General features: G+C 44.4%; 2 protein-coding genes across 2 annotated transcripts; one reads left to right on the top strand and one right to left on the bottom strand.

Moving 5' to 3' along the window:
- Window positions 1–76: 76 nt before the first annotated feature.
- On the bottom strand, window positions 77–3119 carry LOC311026493 (TBC1 domain family member 20-like; the record flags this gene model as incomplete). The annotated part of the gene is given in 6 exon segments (XM_084030088.1): window positions 77–123; window positions 126–181; window positions 729–915; window positions 1446–1526; window positions 2208–2393; window positions 2660–3119. Coding segments are annotated over 6 exon segments (615 nt in total). The 5' UTR covers window positions 2718–3119.
- A 2502-nt stretch (window positions 3120–5621) lies between these two features.
- On the top strand, window positions 5622–20632 carry LOC311021678 (NFX1-type zinc finger-containing protein 1-like). Its single transcript, XM_084022390.1, has 19 exons — window positions 5622–5761; window positions 6584–6642; window positions 6723–7642; window positions 7892–8114; window positions 8232–8575; window positions 8677–8856; window positions 9035–9141; window positions 11427–11665; window positions 11783–11899; window positions 12039–12187; window positions 12807–12953; window positions 13064–13178; window positions 13686–13894; window positions 14129–14268; window positions 14641–14773; window positions 15453–15620; window positions 16993–17103; window positions 17282–17377; window positions 17581–20632. The coding sequence occupies exons 2-19, from the start codon at window positions 6615–6617 to the stop codon at window positions 19939–19941; spliced, it is 5787 nt and encodes a 1928-aa protein (XP_083878516.1). The 5' UTR covers window positions 5622–5761; window positions 6584–6614; the 3' UTR covers window positions 19942–20632.
- The last annotated feature ends 1114 nt before the right edge of the window (window positions 20633–21746 follow it).

Below are 21746 nucleotides of genomic sequence, written 5' to 3'. Positions count from 1 at the left end.
CAACAAAGTCATGTCTCACAGATAACCTCTTATGAGGGACTGAATATAATTTGCAGTTATCACCAAAATAGCAGTCTTACTGTTGCATGAAGTCATGCACCTCAGGGTTGACCCTCTCAATGATGGCATCAAATAGTTAAGAATGTGCTTCGTGTTGTCCATGGTAGGATCCATGAAATCCCTGGAAAAGAGGCGAAAACAGAGAGCGTGATTGAAGTGCACAAAAGCCGGTTGTCAAGGGATGTGAAGGAGGGGGCAGGGAAGGAAAGGGCGTTTTTCCATTCTGACATGTGGCCAAAAAACAGAGAACTATTAAAAAGGCTGATGTTGAGAACGTGGTACATACACGTAGGCAATTTCACATCTCAATTATCTTGGCCAAAATAGATTTTACAAAATACCTGATCACCATCAAAATGTGCTAAAAACTCTTAATGTCACTAAAACATACTGGAAAAGGAAGATACAAAAAAAAATGTTATTGTAGTGAAAAGTGAAAAACAAGTCATCCTAAATAAGATGATCATGATTAATTTGGTCTCCCTGCATTAATAAAGGATACATCATTTTTTAAATAATATTTTTTAATTGTGTATTTGGAGATCTCTCTCCAAGTCACTCATGATGATATTTATGAAAATATAACGGAAATTTACCACGATCGAATACTGTGAGTGTTTTTCATCCCGATGCGTAATAAAATCCTATATTGTTGCTTCCCTATGTACCTGAGGTGGTGCGTGGAGAGCTTTTCCACGAGAGCAGTTGCAAGGCGCTCTCCCAGGACCAATAAGAAGGTCACAACAATGTCATGGTATCCTTGATAGTAGTGCAGCTGGGGATTGCGTTTCAGAACTAGGAGGATGATGTCAATTAGTTCTTCCTGGAGACCCTCCCTCTGCTCATCTGGCATACCTGTACAAGTCCACCCAAAATAAAATATTAGTTTATGTAGTTTTGATGACGCCCCATCAATGACTCCACTATCTAAAATGGCAGAGAAGACAACTTTTCCCAATAATACCAATAACTCAGTCATAAATCCTTCATGCTGACTTATGCTGGCGTACGACCTCAGTAGAAACAGTGCTTGTTGTAATTTACTCCTAATAGAAAATAGAAAACAGCCAATCAGAGCAGAGGAGTCTCTGACGCAGCTGTCGATCAGCTTGTGAATTCAGACAAAACCAGGTAGCACTCATCAAATATTAATCAAGATTCTGCATTGCCAATTTCTCACCTCGAATGTTTTCAAAAACATAACCTTTGATTTATAAATTAGAACTTGCAATACTGTGTGTTTAAACACACTAACTTGTCAGCCAAAATCTCTAGATTTGGTACTGTGGAATGGTGCACAGCCTGCTAGTGTGTCCATATCCGTAGGAATATACACAGCAGGTCTTCATTAACCCGTTTTCTGAGGAAGGTAAGGTTCTGCTCACCAGGTGGGAACCTCCGTAGCGAGCGCTGGACATCCAGCAGCACCTGGTTGTAGTCCTTGTTATTGTCCCGCTCTACCCTTTCTAGACAAGACATGTCACAATCAGCAGCATAGTGGGAAAGGGAAAGGCATCTGCGATGGCACATATATTATATATGTAGGCTATATGGCTCGACTTGTGTAGCAATCTAACATGACCACCTTGAATTTTACATTAACACTGAATCTATTGTAAAACGAGGGCAACGAAGAATTCACTTCCTTCACAAGTTAAGCTTTCTCTGTCAGGCTTGTCATCCTCGGTTGTTTTTATCACGCTTTCATTGAGTGCATCATGTGTTTTTCCTTTTATCTGATGGTTTTATAGCCTCTCAGTCAGGAACAGTATTGTCAGGACCTGCTCAAAGATTACTGGAGTCAAACAAAGGGACTTGAGTTCCTGCTGCAATCAGCAAATCCTCCGAAAAGCAGAGACTATCTTGACCTCCCCCAGGTCACATTCTTGCAGGTGATGTTTTTTTTGTTGCCCTCAGGACGCAGATTTACAAGCCTGTAAGACAAACCGCTTCTCTAAATCATTAATCCCTTTTGCACAGGAACTCTCTAAATTTTCTATAGGTTCTTGTACGATATATATTTTTACTCATTAATTCCACTCAATGCTCCTTGGTGTGTCTATCTCTTTGTTTGATGCGTGTATGAGACAACCTGCTTCTGCTCAAAACACATTTTTTAATACAGTTTTTTTTAATTGAATTGATACCTGGCTCCTGTTCCAGGACGTGAGGAGGGACGTTGAGGAGCCGAGGCCAGACTTGACAGCGTATCTCATCAGTCAGCAGACCACCTTCACTGATAGCCATCCTCCTCAGAGCAGCCACATCCACTGGACTCACACTCAGGGCCTGCGTGATGTCCGCAGTTTTCCTCTTCCGTCTGGTGTCCCAGCCTGACACACCGCAAAAACAAACACGGTGCTTACTCTGATCTCGGAACAGTTTGACAACGGTACTTGTACACGTAGCTACCCGAAGATTGCCGAGGTAACGTTGGACACGGTTAGCAACTGCAACTACAGCAACAGACACAAACGATCACGTTTTCGGCAGTACAAAACATTTGGAGACTGGTTTTGAGCAAAACATACGATATATATGATACATACAATGCCGAAAACGAAGACAGTTAGCGGTTAACAACATTAGCCACACTCACCGGTTCCCTGTTTTCCATTCATAGCCGACGAGGCACCAGCACCTCTAGACTTACTCATTTTCTCTCAACTTCTTGATGTGTCCTTTTCTTATATTACATTACTTTCCATCCTCTCCTGCGCTTGGCTAACCTCGATTTAGCCCCTTCGTGGCTGCCAAAGTGGAAGCTAGCTGTCTAATTAGCAAAGCCCAGCCAAAACAAACACGGCCCGACAGCTAGCTGGCTAACTAGCTAATCAGTGCTAGCTAGTTATCAAGCTAACGCTACTTTGTCCTCGTTCTGAAACTGCCATTTTTTCAGCCACACAGCCGTACTTATCTGGACTACCGACGAAACGGGTTGACAGTTCGTAAACGCCGCTTGACAGCGACGCGGTTACAGCAAAGACTGGTGGTTTAACGGCTACATGTTTCTATTGACGGAAGCGACCAATGGGATAACTCAGCCTTTGCTAGGTTCCCTGCTCAGACCGAATGATGACGTAGGCCAAAGATGATGGGAGGTGACGAATAGGAGGCGTCTCCCCGCTTTGTATATTTCGGGAGTCCTCTGGTGGGTCTGGATGCTGGGAGTTTTCACTTAGAGAGTGTTAATGTTTGCAGTGTTGTATTTATAAGTGTGGTTTTCATTTTAAGTGTTATATTTTTCATAGACTGCTCCCAGCTTTCCATCAGCAGGTGATTGGTCTCCCAGTTGTGGTATGAATGTCTTCTCCTCCTTCATTCCTGTGCATAGGCCTAGTTTTTTTTATAAATATTATTTGATAAATGGCATGACCCACACTGACTGTTGCAGGCTCTTTATTGAAGCTACCTGTCAGTTACTTGGTTACATTATTGTTACGGCCACCTCTGTTATCTGGAGGTGGAGGTGGCCTTAACAATTATAGAGTGGCTTGTCATTGCCATGTCATTGCTTTACCCTGCAATGACATGCAATGGTTGGAAGGCCTCCTGGGCATAATCCAGGGCCGGGGTGGGACCTATTTTCAGCCCGGGAGTTTTTGGCCCAGACCGGCTCACTTTTTTCAGTGGTGGAAGTAATACATAAATAAAGGCGGCACAAAACTCTTACTATCCTCTATTTTGATTGGATATTGGATCCAGGAAAAAAGTCACTTAACCATGTAGCATAAACATGAAATAAGATGTAAATGAAAATAAGTTAACAAAAACTGGAATTTGAAATAAAACAAAAAAAGAATCTACAGCATCAAAAGTCACCTGAGCAGGGCACTGGTTTCTGTGACTTTGTTTATCACTGTTTCATTGTCTATGGACATATTTCTTTATCAGTGCATACAAGCATGAAGGCCTCCAAATGCTCTTGTGACAGTGAGCTTCGTAGCCTATTCTTCACAAATTTCAAGGTTGAGAAGCTCCTCTCACAAGCAACCTGAGTGGTTGAGAGAGTCAAAAGGAACTAGCAGCATCAAACAGGCTGCACTGCTGCTCTGAGGCTACAAATATTTAATTATGGGGTTGTTTTAGCTACTGCATAACACGCATTGTCTTTTTATGTAGGCCAAGGTGGCATCATGATTATGGCCAGGCTTGCCACTTCACAAAATAACTTGAACAGGCTATCAGTAGGTCATCAAAGCTACAGTTAACCGTCTCTGGTAGGCTACAGTATCATCCATGTTGACACCGTTCTGAATATCTTGATATAATTTACAATTTTATCACATTTCTTTTGTCTTTTATATTTTACATGAAATAGGCTTATGTTCATTTAAAAAAGCAGATTATCTTCTGTCTCCTCACTCCTTGCCTCTTCAGTGTCGGACTGGCTTATCTCTTCTGATGCTAGAAGGAGTTATTTTATTGCTTGGGCAGTTGGGCTCAGGGGCGCCGCTAGGGATTTTGGGCCCCATGAAAATAATCTTTACAGGGCCCCCCAACACAGCAGCGAAATTTGATGCTATTTTACATACAATCTGTGGGCTGTGTGACACCACCTTGCTACCTGCAGCTGATCCAGTGGACTGAACCATTTTACGTAAATAGAGGGGGGGGAAGGGGGGGCCCTGCAGGCGTTGATGTTTCCAAAACAAATAAAGTTATTGTTACCAGGACATGGAAAATAAAACATTTGTGATTATATGTTAGTTAATTACTTAGTGTCATTATTTTTTCTGTATTATAATTTCATCATCATTAGGGGCCTCTCTGGGCCTCCCTCAATCATGGGCCCCTAGAATCCGTCTCCTTTACCCCCCCTTTTCGGCGCCCCTGGTTGGGCTTACAAGTCATGCTGGGGTTTACATGTTGGTTTTCACAAATTATATTTGTGATTTGTTATGTGGCTAAACAAAATAAACTACGCTAATGATGAATTGGTTTAAGCTAATACAATTGACATGCTGATGTTGGCATTGCAAACGTAGCATAGGCTAGCTAAATTATTTAGCAGCTAGCTACGTCGCTAATTAATCATTATCCACCACATCCCTCTCTCTGTCTTTATCTGCTGCTGCTTGTGCTGTCCTCTAAACAGGTCAGTTATTTTTGGCACATTTGGCAGCATCTTGCTCCAGTGCCTTTCTTTGTTTTAAACCTGGCTTTTCCTGTTCTCCATAATGATAGGCTAATTGCCGCAAGCTTGCTTCTGTTGTCGGTACCGCAGCTACCTCTGAAGAAGAAGACGAACCATGGGCCCTAACCAACTTAAATATTAAGGAGGGGACAAAACTACCTTAGATTGTACTATCTTAGTCATGCAGGCAATGCTGGGGCTGGGATGCTTTAGGAAATGATAATTTAATGGTCAAAGTTATTTCATGAAAGGAATGGGTCTAGGGAGCCCCTCCCCCCCCAACCTCAGAGGTGGACCGAACTTCCTGCCACCCCGATCTTTATCCACTGCTTGGATAGTTTTGCATGTCGACTTCCCCGTGTGGGGTGTGTTGTGTCTGGTTTCTTCTTCTGATGAAACGAAAACGAAACTGACAAGAGTATTTAAGTGGCACCTCGCTGCCCCGACGCTGCAGCCAGCTGAGGCAGAGACGGAGAACAGACTTGTGATCCCAGCAAACACCTGCTTTGTTGGGAAAGCTGGACTTGGTTCCAACATATTGATTCCAAGTGGATTTCAGCCGAGGTAAGTTGATTATTTCTGTCTTTCACTCTGTACGTTGCGTAAAATATGCTAAATATAGAGAAAGAATAGATTTGTTTTAGCAGATCTGTGACATAACCCACCGTGTGGTTCAAAGCTGTCATGAGATTTCTGGTGAATAGAAACCTATCCAAGTTCTGTAGAGCACACGACAACCACTCTTATGTTAAGCCTAGTCCTCCCAAAAAGCAATGGAATAAAAGGTGCATTAAAGTGCATATCATGCAGCAATTTTAATTCAGAATTAATTAATAAAAACAAATTTAATAAAATATTTTTTATTAAGAAGGCACAATTTGTCCACTCCACTATATTACCATTTTGTAGCTATGCAGCCTACTTTTACTTAAATAAGACGTTAAATGCAGTACTTGTAAAAGTTTACACAATTGTATTACTCATTTTAACTTAAAAAGAACAATATTATGTTACAGCTTGCTCAAACATAATGATGGACACAACACCAGAAAGTTTACTGGATTAAAATGTATTGGATTTAAAAGGAAATGAATAACCGGAAATACCAATACCAACAAACACAGGAGTGGCTGCAGCAGCAGGATGTGAGTGTGCGTGAGAGAGAGAGCTGCCAAAATAAAACAGGATGTTAAAGGGACATTTATAGTATCAGTATAGCAGCAAAGGAGTAGTTGCTATGTAAAGAGAGAATCAAAGTCACATCATAATCATATATTATGACTATTTACACCGCTGCTTGTGAATCAATTAGGCATCCCTCAATGTTTTGTGTGACCATGCTAAAATGTGTTGCCTTCACTCTCACGCTCTAATTTTTCCACTCAGTGTTTCCAACCTACGTTTCAGCAACTACCACATGGACCAGTTCAATGGTGGAGCTAATGGTAAATATCCAGTTGAGGCAATCAAATGAAAACACATGTTACTTTTCAAGGTCTCAGTATCTGAATGTTATCCCCCCCAGGTCCAAGAAAAAAAGTCAGGAAGGAGACCGGTGGGAGGGGAGGAGGAGCAGGAGATGCAGCTAAGGGTAGAGCAGGTGAAGGCACAGCAGGCAGAGGAAGAAGGGGAGGAGGAGGAGCAGGAGATGCAGCTAAGGGTAGAGCAGGAGAAGGCACAGCAGGCAGAGGAAGATGGGGAGGAGGAGGAGCAGGAGATGCAGCTAAGGGTAGAGCAGGAGAAGGCACAGCAGGCAGAGGAAGATGGGGAGGAGGAGGAGCAGGAGATGCAGCTAAGGGTAGAGCAGGGGAAGGCACAGCAGGCAGAGGAAGATGGGGAGGAGGAGGAGCAGGAGATGCAGCTAAGGGTAGAGCAGGGGAAGGCACAGCGGGCAGAGGAAGATGGGGAGGAGGAGGAGCAGGAGATGCAGGTAAGGGTAGAGCAGGGGAAGGCACAGCGGGCAGAGGAAGATGGGGAGGAGGAGCAGATGCAAGGAGAGTGAGTGAAAGAGATGCAGGAAGACAGGGAGGAGGAGCCAGAATGAAAGGAGGAGGGACAGGTGGAAATGGAGGGAAAGAGTCAGAGAGAGATGGGTCAAAGAGAAATTATCATGGAATGGGCTATAAAAAACTGGAGGAACTCTCTACAAAAGATCCGTCTGTCGTGGCCATGACCCTGTCCTTCAACGCTCGTCTGGAAGAGGACCTGAGTGCGACAACAATGAAGCCGGACCTCGTCAGACTCCTCTGCCTGGTGCTGAGCAAAGCCTTCACATCACAGTCAGACAGATGCATCCTGCAGCACCTGGCTGGCATCCTTAAAAAATCAGGATTCTTCCGCACCGTCCTGCCCCACTATGTGATGGGCATGGGGTCAGAGTCCAACCCCACCCGCAGGGCACAATACCCGAAGGACCTGGAAAACATCCTCACTATCCTGTCCGAGGTAAGTCGGGGATAGAATGAATGGGAGAAACCAATCAGTTGGTGAGTTCATCTGGAGGAAGAATTAAGTAAAAACACATTGTAAGCATTAAATAATTAAGTGGAGCCTGCAGAGCTCCCTTTCTGTTGGGTTCCTTATTATGTTTAGCCAGATTGTGCTTCTTTCCAATCGACTATTCTTGAATCGATAGTTGAATTTGTCACAGTTGAATATACTTTTAACTAAGCATCCTCAACATATGCTCATTAGGTCCTCAGCTTCTGCCCCGCTAGCTCGGCCCAGGCTGTGGGTTTGCTCCTGACGCTGCTCCAACCCTCCATCATCACCCTGACGGAAATGGGGGTGAGAATCCCGCATCAAACGGAGCAGCGATTGGAGAATATTCGGGCCATGATCCAGCACCTCCAGGAGAAATCCAGAGATGGCACCCTGCGCACAGACAGGGACACTTATGCCCTCCTATCCACTGGAGGTGAGGACCTAGATCAGAGCCTGATATCTTTACTGAAAATGCTGTTCTAAAACATTTTGAGACCACACCCTCAAGCCAACGCCTACGAATATAATTTGGGATGTTTTTCTAACCCAGGGGAAGACAACCAGCAAGACTTCAGGTTCATACCCATCTACCCAACGCCTGAGGAGTTCCATCAGGAACAAAAGCCCCTCCTGAGACCCAACCTCACCTCCCAGCGCTACTCAAACACTGAACTCTACCTGGACACGCACTTCCGGCTGCTGAGGGAGGACTTTGTGCGGCCGCTCCGGGAGGGGATCCAGGAGTTGCGTCGCAGCCAAGTGGAGGAGGGAAGTAACCTGAAGACGAAGCGCTTCGATGACATCTTAGTTTATTTCGACACAAGACTAGTGGTGCCCAAGTGCACGTCAAGTGGGCTCGCCTACGTGGTCCAGTTTGACGTTGAGCCGCTGAAGGTTAGTGTTTTGGATGGATATAGACTTTGCTATTTGAATGGCAAATGGAATGAGATACTAACACATACTAATAACGCTTCCTACGTCCGTCTATCCCACAGTTTCTGCATTGGGAGAACTCCAAGAGGCTGATCTATGGCTCCCTGGTCTGCCTGTCGTGTGATCTTTTTGAGAGCTTCTTGTTTGCCACAGTGACGGACCGGGATCCCAAAGACCTCCAGAAGGGACAGGTCAACATTTCCTTTACCGAAGAAAGCCGATTCAAGTTGGCCACTATGGAGGTGGGCAGTGCAAATGTGGCTGATGGGATTATTTACGGTTCTAATTTCAGCCGCTTTAAACAACAAAAGCTATGACTGAAATGTACATGGAGTTGTCAGGTTTTAAGTTGCATTTAGTCACAAGTTATGCTTTTAAATGAAACTGATACACAAGAACTAAACTTGTATCATCTCACAGAAAGATCAGGTGTTTCTGATGGTTGAGACCACTGCCTACTTTGAGGCCTATCGGCATGTGCTAAGTGGCCTACAGGAGCAGAAGGAGGACAACCTGCCCTTTCAGAGGTAGTGTGTGTGTGTGTGTGTGTGTGTGTGTGTGTGTGTGTGTGTGTGTGTGTGTGTGTGTGTGTGTGTGTGTGTGTGTGTGTGTGTCTTTAATTGCGGAGGAGTTCCACATTTTGACATTTTTTCGCCTCAAGGTCATATTTTTTATTGAATCCCACAAAACTTCCAAAATGAGTTCACATGTAGATTTGTGTAGACAGCGGAGGGAGGAATGGTACGAGGCAAGCTCGTCAAATCGCACTTTTAATTGGCATGAGTTCATTATATCGCCGGGGTATTCCCAAAAAGCTGTCACGCATGGATGAGTTCAAAAGTTGGGTTATTGTCTGCACTCCCAGTTGCCCTTCACAGATACCAAAAATGAATCTATTATCCGAGACACGTTGTCGGCCATCTGTCTCCCAGACATCTCTCTGGTGACTTACCTGAAATAACTCTCAACAACAGTTTTTCCTTCAGAGGTGCACCATGGGAGTTATCAGCAACAAAAAAGACTTTCCATAATATCTATCATATTTTTTTTTTTTACTTAATGTCCGATGTTCAGTGCAGCCGATTTTAAGCAACAACATGGCAACTGCGAGCAGATCTGGAACGGGGATACGTGGCAGAAACGCACTCTCGATTGAAATAAATCACGCAATGACAATGGCACCGGCGGTGAAGCATATCCTCCATCATAATATAAAGGAACAAAACATGATCTCTGGCTCCATTTTCATTACGTAATGTTTATGTCACGCTCCCCCGAAGGATGCGGCCACTGAACTGGGACAAAGGTTATGTGGAAAAAACTCAAAGAAATCCATCCATCCATCCATCCATTTTCTTCCGCTTATCCAGTACCGGGTCGCGGGGGCAGCTGCCTGAGCAGGGACGCCCAGACTTCCCTCTCCCCGGACACTTCCCCTAGCTCCTCCGGGAGGACCCCAAGGCGTTCCCAGGCCAGCCGGGTGACATAGTCACTCCAGCGTGTCCTGGGTCTTCCTCGGGGTCTCCTCCCGGTGGGGCATGCCTGGAACACCTCCCGAGGGAGGCGTCCAGGGGGCATCCGATGCAGATGCCCGAGCCACCTCAACTGGCTCCTCTCGATGTGGAGGAGCAGCGGCTCTACTCCGAGCTCCCCCCGTGTGACGGAGCTCCTCACCCTATCTCTAAGGGAGCGCCCCGCCACCCTGCGGAGGAAGCTCATTTCGGCCGCTTGTATCCGGGATCTTATTCTTTCGGTCATGACCCAAAGTTCATGACCATAGGTGAGGGTAGGAACGTAGATTGACCGGTAAACCGAGAGCTTCGCCTTTCGGCTTAGCTCTCTCTTAACCACGACGGACCGATACAGCGACCGCATTACTGCAGCCGCTGCACCGATCAGCCTGTCAATCTCGCGTTCCATCCTTCCCTCACTCGTGAACAAGACCCCAAGATACTTAAACTCCTCCACTTGAGGCAGGAACTCCCCCCCGACCTGGAGGGAGCAAGCCACCTTTTTCCGGTCGAGAACCATGGCCTCAGATTTGGAGGTGCTAATCCTCATCCCGGCTGCTTCACACTCGGCTGCAAACCGCCCCAGGACATGCTGGAGGTCCTGGCTCGAAGGAGCCAACAAGACCACATCGTCCGCAAAAAGCAGGGATGAAATCCAGTGGCTCCCGAACCAGATCCCCTCCGGCCCACGGCTGCGCCTAGAAATCCTGTCCATAAAAATAATGAACAGGACCGGTGACAAAGGGCAGCCCTGCCGGAGTCCAACATGCACCTGGAACAGGTCTGACTTACTGCCGGCAATGCGAACCAAGCTCCTGCTCCGGTCATACAGGGACCGAACAGCCCTTAGCAGAGGGCCCCCGACCCCGTACTCCCGAAGTACCTCCCACAGAATGCCACGAGGGACACGGTCGAATGCCTTCTCCAAGTCCACAAAACACATGTGGACTGGTTGGGCAAACTCCCATGAACCCTCAAGCACCCTGCGGAGGGTATAGAGCTGGTCCAGTGTTCCACGGCCAGGACGAAAACCGCATTGTTCCTCCTGAATCCGAGGTTCGACTATCGGCCTAATTCTCCTCTCCAGCACCCTGGAATACTCAAAGAAATTAGAAGTCTAATTCAGAGGCATCACCCTCGCTCAGTAGACTCTGGTTTTGTGGTTAAATCCTTACTACGACCAGTCGCTCATGATGGGTAACTAAAGAACAGTTTAACAAGGGGCCGATTAATGAGCAGTCTCCTTTAACAGAGATGGTAGACGCTGAAAGATGTAATCCTCCTATCCATAATGTGTCCAGGTACATCGTGGAGTGCAACACAGACGTGCGACCCCCGGCCTATCTGCAAATAAAGGATGATTATGACCTGTCGGCCATTGCTCTCCCTGCTCATAAGCGTCGTATACGGCCCTTCCGAAGCCTGGAGCCGCGGGCCTGGCCAGGAAAGGAGGACCTGGGGCTGGATGAGTCTCAGATGAGAGCCCTCCAGCTGGCCCTCACAAAGGAGTTGGCCATCATACAGGGACCTCCTGGCACCGGTGAGATGTTGGAAGGATGACTTCACGGATATGCGAAAAACTGTAAAATGTGTTTAAAACATTTTGTAATTTGACAAAACTCCATTAAAACTTGGGTATCTTCCATTTTTTTTGTAGGGAAAACCTACGTTGGTCTTAAGATTGCTCAAGCTCTGTTGACCAATGATCGATATGGCTCGGCTCCAATGCTGGTAGTGTGCTACACTAACCATGCCCTGGATCAGTTCCTTGAAGGTAAGCGGCGATGTCGATAATATCCAACTTACTTGACAGGTTTGTTTGAGTGTTGGATTTAAAAACACAGCCTCAACAAAAGGACTAATATATTTTTCTATATATGCTGAAACCTCTTTGTGTTTTTACTTCATCTAAGGTATTCATACATTTATGAAAACCGGAATAGTGAGAGTTGGAGGCCGCAGCAACAGTGAGATCCTGAAGCAGTTCAATCTGAGGGAGCTGAGCCGGTCACCTGACTTTAAACGGAGCCTGCCGGACCACCTGCAGAGAGCCTATGGTCAGGTGAGCTTCTCATGCTGACTGACCTACAGGGTGAACATGGCATGATGTTTCCAGCTGCTCCACGTGTGCTGAGGATATATGAAAGAATTAAATGGGTTCAAGTCATTCCTAATAATTAAGCCTGTCATATAAAAGTCTTACATTTATCATGTTGATGTGCATTTGTACCTCACCTTTTTGTCTCACATTCATATGCTTATCAACATGTATCCACATACACTATTACATCTTTTTATATATATATATATATATATATATATATATGTATATTTTACTGTCCGTTTTTTTATTTGTGTCTGTTCAAAATGGATATAATTAAAAAAATATATTTTAAAGGCTTTTCCCCAAACTTATATTCTTAAGGTTTTTATAGAGGCCGTTATGCACATATCATTTGAAGGCTGATTTCTGAGTTTTTATTCCTAAAATATGGTGTTTGGTGTGATAGAAAGCAATCTTAAATTCCCTATTTGACTCTAATATGGCAACAACATTTAATTAATTTATTGTCGGAGAAATTCTAATACAAAATATGATCTGCGTAATGTAAATAATAACAATTAGTGTATCACATCCTATGACGGCGCCACCTTATCACTGTATTGGTAACGTGTCACAGGTTTACGCCCAGCTGTGTGACGAGGAGAGGGCGATCCAGGCTCACACCATGAAGCTGGAGTGTTCCATGAAAGGAGTCCTGCGCGAAAGCTTCTTACAGAATTTCATTTCGCGGAGACACTGGAGAAGTCTGAACCGCCCACAAATGGTGAGGGAATAAAAAGTAAACATTTTGTGTATATGTGTAAATTCAGCAAAATAGAATAGATGAAGCCAGTGTAAACTCATCGGTTCCCCCGTTGATGAAATGATTTGTAGACGCTGGATGGCTTCCTGACCCAGAGTGACAAGAAGTCCAGTGTGATGATGGAGTGGCTGGGTTTGGGTTCCATCGTCCTGCAGAGGGAGACAGAGAACGCAGATAGAAACGAAGGTAAGGCTTTTGATGGAGGCGGCCCTCCACTGAAACTGGAAGAAGATGATGATAATGTGCTTCTTTTCACTGATTCTTTAACAGCGATTTTATTTGTCAGTGTGAATAGATGATTTGAACAATTCAAGATTTCCTCCACTGAGGCCTTCATACAAGTGGAAACCAGTTCAGCACTGCTTTCTTTTACTCTAAATTATAAATTAGCATCACCACTCCCCATGCGTTTTTTACTACAGCACACCTCAAGATTGATTCTGAGAAAGTGTTACAAATGGATTCCACTTATAATAATCCACTGAAGAGTTTATTTGAAAATAACCTCCGTCTAAAAATGTGTGTTTGTGGAAAATATAACTTCTGTTAAATGGAAGCTATCTGCAGTTGTCTGTATTCTTCTGAATGTACACAAGTGAGACAGTACAACAATGCAGGACAACTATACGAGTAGGGAGACCTTTTTACACATGTAATATGAAAAATGAAGCGTCAACTATTTTACTATTTGAGGACCTTTCCTAGATGCGGAGGAAGGCCTCATCGATATCTCAGAGGAAGCAGATCAGATCCTGGCAGATCGGTTTATCGAAGACAACATTCGGGGTATCAGAAAGAAGGAAGACTTGGAGAAGATTGTGAGAGTGGTAGAGGAACAGATGCTGGCTATGAACCTGGATGAAGGTGAAATACAGCCTGAGCAGAGCGAGGACGGATGGCAGGTAATAAGAGATTTAGAGCAGACTGGTTTGAGAGGAGTCAATGTGTCATTATGTGCATATATAACATACCCAGTAGCCTTGTCACCCTCCATTAACCCTCCTCGTTTTAATGTTAATTTTTTATTTGATCAATTTGAATTAAAGAGCAACAAAAATGTTTCTAGACTAGCTTCAAACGGTTGACGAGCTGAGGGTTCCTGAAGTTCAAAGTTGACCCTGTTCTGATCTGCACAGATGCAACGGCACCAGAAGAAAAAGATGAAGAGATACATCATTCAAGAGGTCCAGGAGAGCTCGGCCATGACGGATGCTGAGGAGTACGCTGTCCTGGATGTTTGGAGACTCAGCCAACCTGACAGATGGAAACTCTATCGGTTGGTCTGCCCTGCATTTCACCTTTTCTTTCCTTTGTTTGCTAATAACGCGCTAACAACGTTGCTCTCCCCCCCGTGTGTATAATTAAGTCAACTCTTCACCAGGAAAATGTCTCCCAGGAGGATCTTCTCACCTCAGAGAGCCAAGACATAATTACATAACAGGACTGTAAAGACTCTTGTTTACATAGATGTAATTATTGTTTAGGGCAATATGTATTGCTCTAATTGTTTAACTACACTTAAAGTAATACCACAGCATCATCATCATCATTTTTTTATATCTTTCTTTTTGTTTTTGCTTTGGGTTTACTTCTAGATGCAGAGCAAATGATGAGATTTCCAGCTTAGTTGTCACATTTGTGTCTGCAGGTTGTGGGTGGCACGCTACAGAGCAGAACTTTGCTCCAAAGCTCTGGAGTCTCAAGAGGACTACCAGGAGGCAGTGGACAGACTGGCTCATGTACGACATCACCAGAACATCGGCTTTCTCAAGAGAGCCAAGGTACAGTATAACCGCAGTAATGGTAGCATGCATGTAATTTTTTTTTTAAAGATCCCCTACTTCATCAAAAATAATAATTTCATGTGATCAGCTTTATGTAGCCTTCAACTTAATATTTGGAGCAACAAACTAAACGACACTAAATACTTGCTGTTTTTAGGATATCTCAAAGTAACGTAATGCACAAATTAGTAGCAAGTAGCACAAAACCTTTGTCGATCACTGTGACCGACGATGCTGAGGTGAGGTCGCCAGGCAATTAGCGATCACCCCTGGGAGTTACTGCGCCCGGCCAAGAAATAGTCCCCGCCCAGAGCCCCCATAAAAGTGCAACCTGTCCCTTTTACACTTGAATTCTTGTTGTGCCGATGAAACGGACAAAGAACCGTGTGTTAAATAGCAAACTTTATGCAGATTTTTGCTGAATTTCCAGCCAAATTCGCTGTTTCCTCCTGTTCCCAGTCTTTGTGCTACGCTAAGTCAACCAGCTGCTGTAGCTGCATATTTCATATATTAGTGGAGTGAGTAGAGTGGTATACATTTTCTTATCTCTAAGAACGTGAATAATAATACATAAAAACCAATAAGAACCCAATTAAATAGGCTGGCAATAAAATTTCATATATCTAATTCTGAAAACAGCAGCATTGTGTTGATGAACACATATTCTGCCCATCAGGTTATCGGCATGACGACGACAGGGGCGGCCAAGTTCCGCAAAATTCTGCAGGAAGTCCAACCGCGTCTGGTGATCGTAGAAGAGGCTGCGGAGGTTCTCGAGGCCCACACCGTCACCACGCTGAGCAAAGCGTGCCAACACCTCATCCTCATCGGAGACCACCAGCAGGTCAGAACCCACGCAGACCAATAGGGGGTGAGACCGAGACGCTCGGTCTTATTAGAAAAAAGGTGCAAGATTAACATAACAAAGTGGTTTTTTGCTATTATATTAACGTACAGCACCTGTTAGACTCTGCACTGGTGTATGAATAAGCCGTTATTCCCGGACTGAAATTACCCCTTTTTACATGCCTAGACGAAAACATTTAAAGGACATCCTTGTCATGAGGGATTTCATGTATTTGTGTGGTTGTCAGTATGTTTGTGCATGTCGCCTTGGGGGAATGGCAAGAAAACATCCCGGCCATTACAAAAGATGGAGAGCGAGGAGTGATGTGCTGGACATCACTAGACCATTACAACGACGTGTCAGGGCCTGCCAAGGACATGTGGCCTGGCAGCCTATCTAGCAATCTGCACCGCACACAACTCTTTCACACATCCCAATATTCTGTCCTGGTCTCTTCTTGCTGTCTAACTTCTGCCATCTCTTTTCCTGCCATTGGCTCATTGTACTGTGTTTATGCACACTTTTATGAATGCATTTTTAATACACAAACAAACCTTCTCTTTACAGTCACACTGTAAGTTTAGCAAGTACAATTATGAGAGAAAAAAAATAGAAAATTGCTGTTTTTGTTACCAGAGCTTGGAAATCAATAATTTTTTTCATCACTTAAAAAAAGTAATTTTCTGCTGTGCCTGAGGGTCCCTACAAGCGGGTGCAATTTAATGTGCAAAATGAATAAATCTAAGTGTTTCTGATTTATCAATTTGAACAGCTGCCCAATTAAATTAGTACAGGTGTACAAGGTGTTGTATAAAAACACAAACAAGATTAGGTATTCTGATAACGCAACAAAGTGTATGGGTTTAACGGCATTTGATAGAGCTTTGTTTTTAGTGACTGTGCATTAAGTGGAGGTGGATGATCACACTCTCAGAGTAAAATAAGTGTTTGGCATTGTTGTGCTGTTCATTAATCACAGGTTTGGTGTTGAATCGAGCGGAACATAATGCTACACATTTATACCAGAATTTGTCGCGCCTCCCCCACACCCCTACCACATACTGTACATGCACAATCACACTGTCCTCTAGCTAAATTATGTTTGCACACACACACACTGTACAGACAAAACAGTGAAAAACTTGGCAGGAACAGAAAGTTAACATGCATTCCCGGCCAAATTAATGTAATCACCACTTGATAGAAAAAGGCATTAGAGTGATGACAAAATTTGCATTCAAATGCTATATTGATCATAAAAGTGTTAGTGTTGGGGAAAAAAAACTAAGCCATTCATTTATACTTTAGGTCACTAAAAGTGAAGTGTTTGAATAATTTGATGAAATTGTGATTTTCCCCCCCTCTTTAGCTGCGCCCCAGTGCCACAGTATATGAACTCGCTAAGAACTTCAACTTGGAGATGTCCATGTTTGAGAGGCTCGTGAAGATGGGACTTCCCTTTGTCAGACTTGACTATCAGGTTTGTGTTTCTACATTGTTTTGTTTCTCTTATTGGAAAATCTATCAATTCAGAACATGTCAAATGATTTAGTTAAGGACATTTAAAGCTTTCCGCTTGGATTGCTGTTTGTGTATGCCTCTGTATTGTATGTGATTGCCTGGGTTGATCTCTGTTGGTGTTTTGGTTTGATGTTCAGCATCGCATGCGGCCCGAAATCGCCCGTCTCCTGACCCCTCATATCTATGCAGAGCTGGAAAACCATCCCTCTGTGTTGCGCTACGACAACATCAAGGTGTGTATTATATTTGCTGTCTCCATTCTGCTTGGATTTCTCCTCAGTGGATATCTGTTCAGCTGCTTGCGTGGATACAACTTTTCTGCATAGTCTCTCGATTATATTTTGAGTAAAAGTCGTAACATGTACAAGATTCATAAAATTGTGATAAATATGAAAGCGTGACATAGAATATGCTTTTAATAAATGCTGTCTTATAGGGCCTTAAAACGAATTTATTCTTCGTGGAGCACAAACACCCAGAAGAGATGATCAAAGATGGGAAAAGCCACAAGAACAAACACGAGGCGACGTTCGTAGTCTCTCTCTGCCGCTATCTTATCTTCCAGGGGTACAAACCAGAGCAAATCACCATCCTCACTACCTATTCTGGCCAGCTCTACTGCCTGCGCACCCTAATGCCTGCCAAGGAGTTCACCGGGGTCAAAGTGCACGTAGTGGACAAGTACCAGGGAGAAGAGAATGACATTGTTTTGTTGTCTCTGGTCCGCAGCAACCCGGCGGGTAAAATGGGCTTTTTGAACATTGCCAATCGTGTCTGTGTAGCCTTGTCTCGTGCCAAGAAAGGTCTCTATTGCATTGGCGACAGTGCGATGCTGAGCAAATCCGAGCTGTGGAAAAACATTTTTCACACCTTGAGGGAGAAGGACCAGATTGGGAATGCTCTGACCCTTTGCTGCCAGAATCACCCGCATCGACAGATACAAGCGTCTAACGCTGACGATTTCAAACAAGCCCCTAAGGGCGGTTGCACCGAGCCCTGCAAATTCCGCTTGGATTGCGGCCACGTCTGCGCCAGTGTCTGCCATCCCTACGACCCCGAGCACAAGGAGTATAAGTGTGTCAAGAAGTGCCAGAAGGTTTTATGTGACCTGAAACACTCGTGCACACGTCTGTGCCATGAAACATGTCCAGAGAACTGTCAGGTGAGGGTTGAGAAGATCTTACCCAGGTGTCAACACAAGCAGATGGTTCCTTGCCACCAAGACCCGGAGACATTTCAATGCAAGGTCAAGGTCGACTCCGAACTGAAGTGTGGCCACATCCAGCAAGACGCGTGCTTTTACCAGTTCGAGAAGCTTGAATGCAGAAAACCTTGTGAGCAACAACTTAACTGTGGCCACACCTGTAGCGGTACGTGTGGCCAGTGTTTTCAGGGACGCGTTCATCGCCCGTGTTCCTACAGTTGCAACCGCCTCTTGATTTGCTCCCACATGTGCCGGGACCCTTGCACCATGAATTGCCCCCCCTGCAGGATGCCTTGTGAGAACTGCTGCGTGCACAGTCAGTGCATGAAGCCATGCGGACAGCCGTGCACTCCATGCATGGAGACCTGCCCTTGGCAGTGCGCTCACCAAAGCTGCAGCAAGCTTTGCCACGAGCCGTGCGACCGTCAGCCATGCACCCAGCCCTGTGCCAACACCCTGGATTGCGGCCACCCGTGCATTGGTCTGTGCGGGGACAAATGTCCGAGCAAGTGTCGCATTTGCCATCGCGAAGAGGTCACAGAGATTTTCTTCGGCACCGAGGATGAGCCCGACGCGTACTTCATTCAGCTGGAGGACTGTGGACACATCATCGAATACAAAGCCATGGACAAACACATGGGAGTCAATGACAACCAGCAGGAGAACGAAGGAGAGGAGGTGGCCATAAAACTGAAGGAGTGTCCAAAGTGTAAAACGCCGATCCGCAAGAATCTACGCTACGGATCTCACATCAAGCGCTGTCTCGCTGAGATAGAGATGGTAAAGGTGAAGATAAATGGAAGTCAGGAGGAGATTGATGGGCACAGGGAGACCCTTCGAAATCAGTGGGCGGTCAACCCTCTCCTCGATGAAATGCAGAGCCAAGAGGAATACATTCATATCATTACCAGACTGGGAGCAAAGCATCAAACGGCAAAAGATCTATGGGCCCTGGAAAACAAAATGCATTTCCTAACAAGAGTTGCAAAGCTGAAGAAAATACAAATGGAACATATGTCAGGATTGCGAAGCCTGAGATTAGGAGAGTATGTTGAGCAGTTTCTGCACTGGCTCAATATCTGGTCCCAAAGATTCACAGACCAGCAGGTCTCCGATTTGGAGAGAGAGCTGCAGAGAATCACCCTCCTGGCTGAACTGGGCGCCCGGTGCCAGGCGGCAGACCTGAGAGGACAGAGTGCCAACATTCAATCCGAGGTACAAACGATGACAGAGGTTCTGGAAAAGTGCAGCCAGTTTACTGAGACAGACGAACACAGAGTGAAAGAAGCCATGAAGGAGCTCGACAACAAGGTTCCACGCACAGGCTTGGGGATCAAAGAGGAGGAGAAAAGGATGATTGTCTCCGCTCTGAAAATGCAGCCCGGACATTGGTTCAAATGTCCCAATGGCCACATCTATATTATAACGGAGTGTGGAGGGGCGACGGAGAGTCGACGCTGCACCGACTGTAATGCTACTATCGGTGGGGCCAATCACGCGCTGGCAAGGGGCAACCAAGTCGCCACAGAGATGGACGGCTCTCAGCACCCTGCTTGGTCTGAAGCCAACAACCTTCAAAACTTTCAATTCTGAAAACCACCCTTAGAGAAATCGTTCGTCGCCTGATCAGCCGCAACTGTTGGTTGCAATACCTGATGGAGGCAGTGGGTAATCATTTTACTGCACTGACCACTTTAATTCATGTTCAAAAATATACACGAAATTCAGTTTAACATTTCATTTAAAAAGAGGATGAACAGGATGAGAGACAACTAGTTTGGCTTCTTACTTCACTTGTGATTTATATATTAAATGAGTTGTTATTGCTTTTTCCCAGTATTTTTAATGGCCGCATTTGTAATTCTGGCACTATGTTATAGACAATAGTGGTAATAATCATCTGATGTTATTATATCAATATCATTTGTTATTACTTTTATTTAATCAATTGATGCCATCCTGTTTTTAATTTTTGCTCCATGGATGTTTCCTGCTTTAGACATAGTGCCAAGTATTTGTGTTTAAAAAAAAAAAAAAGTAATGGAAGAATTGATTGCAAAGCAAAAATAATACTTTAATTTGTTCAATATAAACTGTTCAAGATTGTTAAGTAACATATACTATACAATAGGTGGCAGTAAAAGACTGTTAAATACAGAGCAATGACTGATAATAATCATTCTTGCAACTTGTTCAAATGGAATAAACATGCATCTATAAGCCCATTCTTGTCTTAATCACACACACACACACACACACACACACACACACACACACACACACACACACACACACACACACTGTGAGACATCCAAGCAGGGAGACCAAATATAATATGACAAATATATAATAATAATATATGCTTTATGAAAGGTAATACATGTTTCTGTAAACATAACAGAGATTAAACTGTATGTTTGTGGACCTTCTTATGATAACAGCTGAAATGATTAACATTTTAACATGTGATGCTGCTACAAGACATTCATACATCAGCAGAAAAGCTACTGTAGACACAGGCACATAAACACAATCATTTTTTTCTATCCAAAAAGAAACCCCATCACCACTAAAAGAAATAATGGCTTTCCAACCCTTATCTCACTCACACACACACACACACATATCAGCAAGGACATAATCAGCATTGAAGCCAAAGAAACAACCCTGAAATAGCTACAATGCCTCTTCGCTACTGTACAGTCACCGAGTTTCATTTTGGCATTTTGTAACAGCTTGCATCACTTTATTACATGATGAATGTGTCGCTGTCACAAAACCAGCTTCAATGCAAACGCTGCTGTCTGCAGGGAGAGCAAAAAAAAAAAAAAAGAACAACAAAAATGTGCTGTCAAGACAAGTGTTAAAATTGAGCAAACTTTCAAAGGGTGCCACTCTTTCAGTATTTATAGGATTCAAGCACCAGGCTGAGAGGGAGAGCCGGACGAAAGGAGGCACTGCAGAAAAATGGTAATATCCTATGGGGTGGCCTGTCTCATCTATCATGTCTGTGGGCCTTAAAATATGTTATTGTCAGGGTTTTCGGCTAGTCTGGTCCTGCAATGAAAAACATAAAAAAAATTGGCCAAGTCTGCGTAGGCGGAAACAAAAGCATTGAAACAAGCGAGGTCTGACACACCCGGCGATGATCTGTGAAGACACTTAACTGAGGGGAATGTGGAAGATGAAACATTTACCTTTACAAGAAGGTGCCATTCACACGATTTTGACAGGCTGTCTGTGAAGTCGCTCCAAGGCAGCAAACGTGTCGTTAAGCAACAAGAGCACAAATATGTGCTCAAGCGTGTCTGGGTAAGAGTGAGCGGGTCTAAATATGATCGTAATGAGTAATACAAAGAAGTACTTGCCAGAATTTAAACTTTCTATTTTTGAATATA

The sequence above is a fragment of the Eutrigla gurnardus genome (assembly GCF_963514095.1).
Source record: "Eutrigla gurnardus genome assembly, chromosome: 2".
Lineage (NCBI taxonomy): Eukaryota > Metazoa > Chordata > Actinopteri > Perciformes > Triglidae > Eutrigla > Eutrigla gurnardus.
Note: the sequence above shows the minus strand (reverse complement) of the source record. Positions and strands in the feature narration are given on the sequence as shown.

Excerpts from the sequence above, each read along its gene's own strand:
- LOC311021678 (XM_084022390.1), top strand. The coding sequence starts at position 6,615 with ATGGACCAGTTCAATGGTGGAGCTAATG. Across the intron at positions 17,104-17,281 it reads TTGTCAGACTTGACTATCAG|CATCGCATGCGGCCCGAAAT; the intron begins GTTTGTGTTTCT and ends TTTGATGTTCAG. Across the intron at positions 17,378-17,580 it reads TGCGCTACGACAACATCAAG|GGCCTTAAAACGAATTTATT; the intron begins GTGTGTATTATA and ends GCTGTCTTATAG.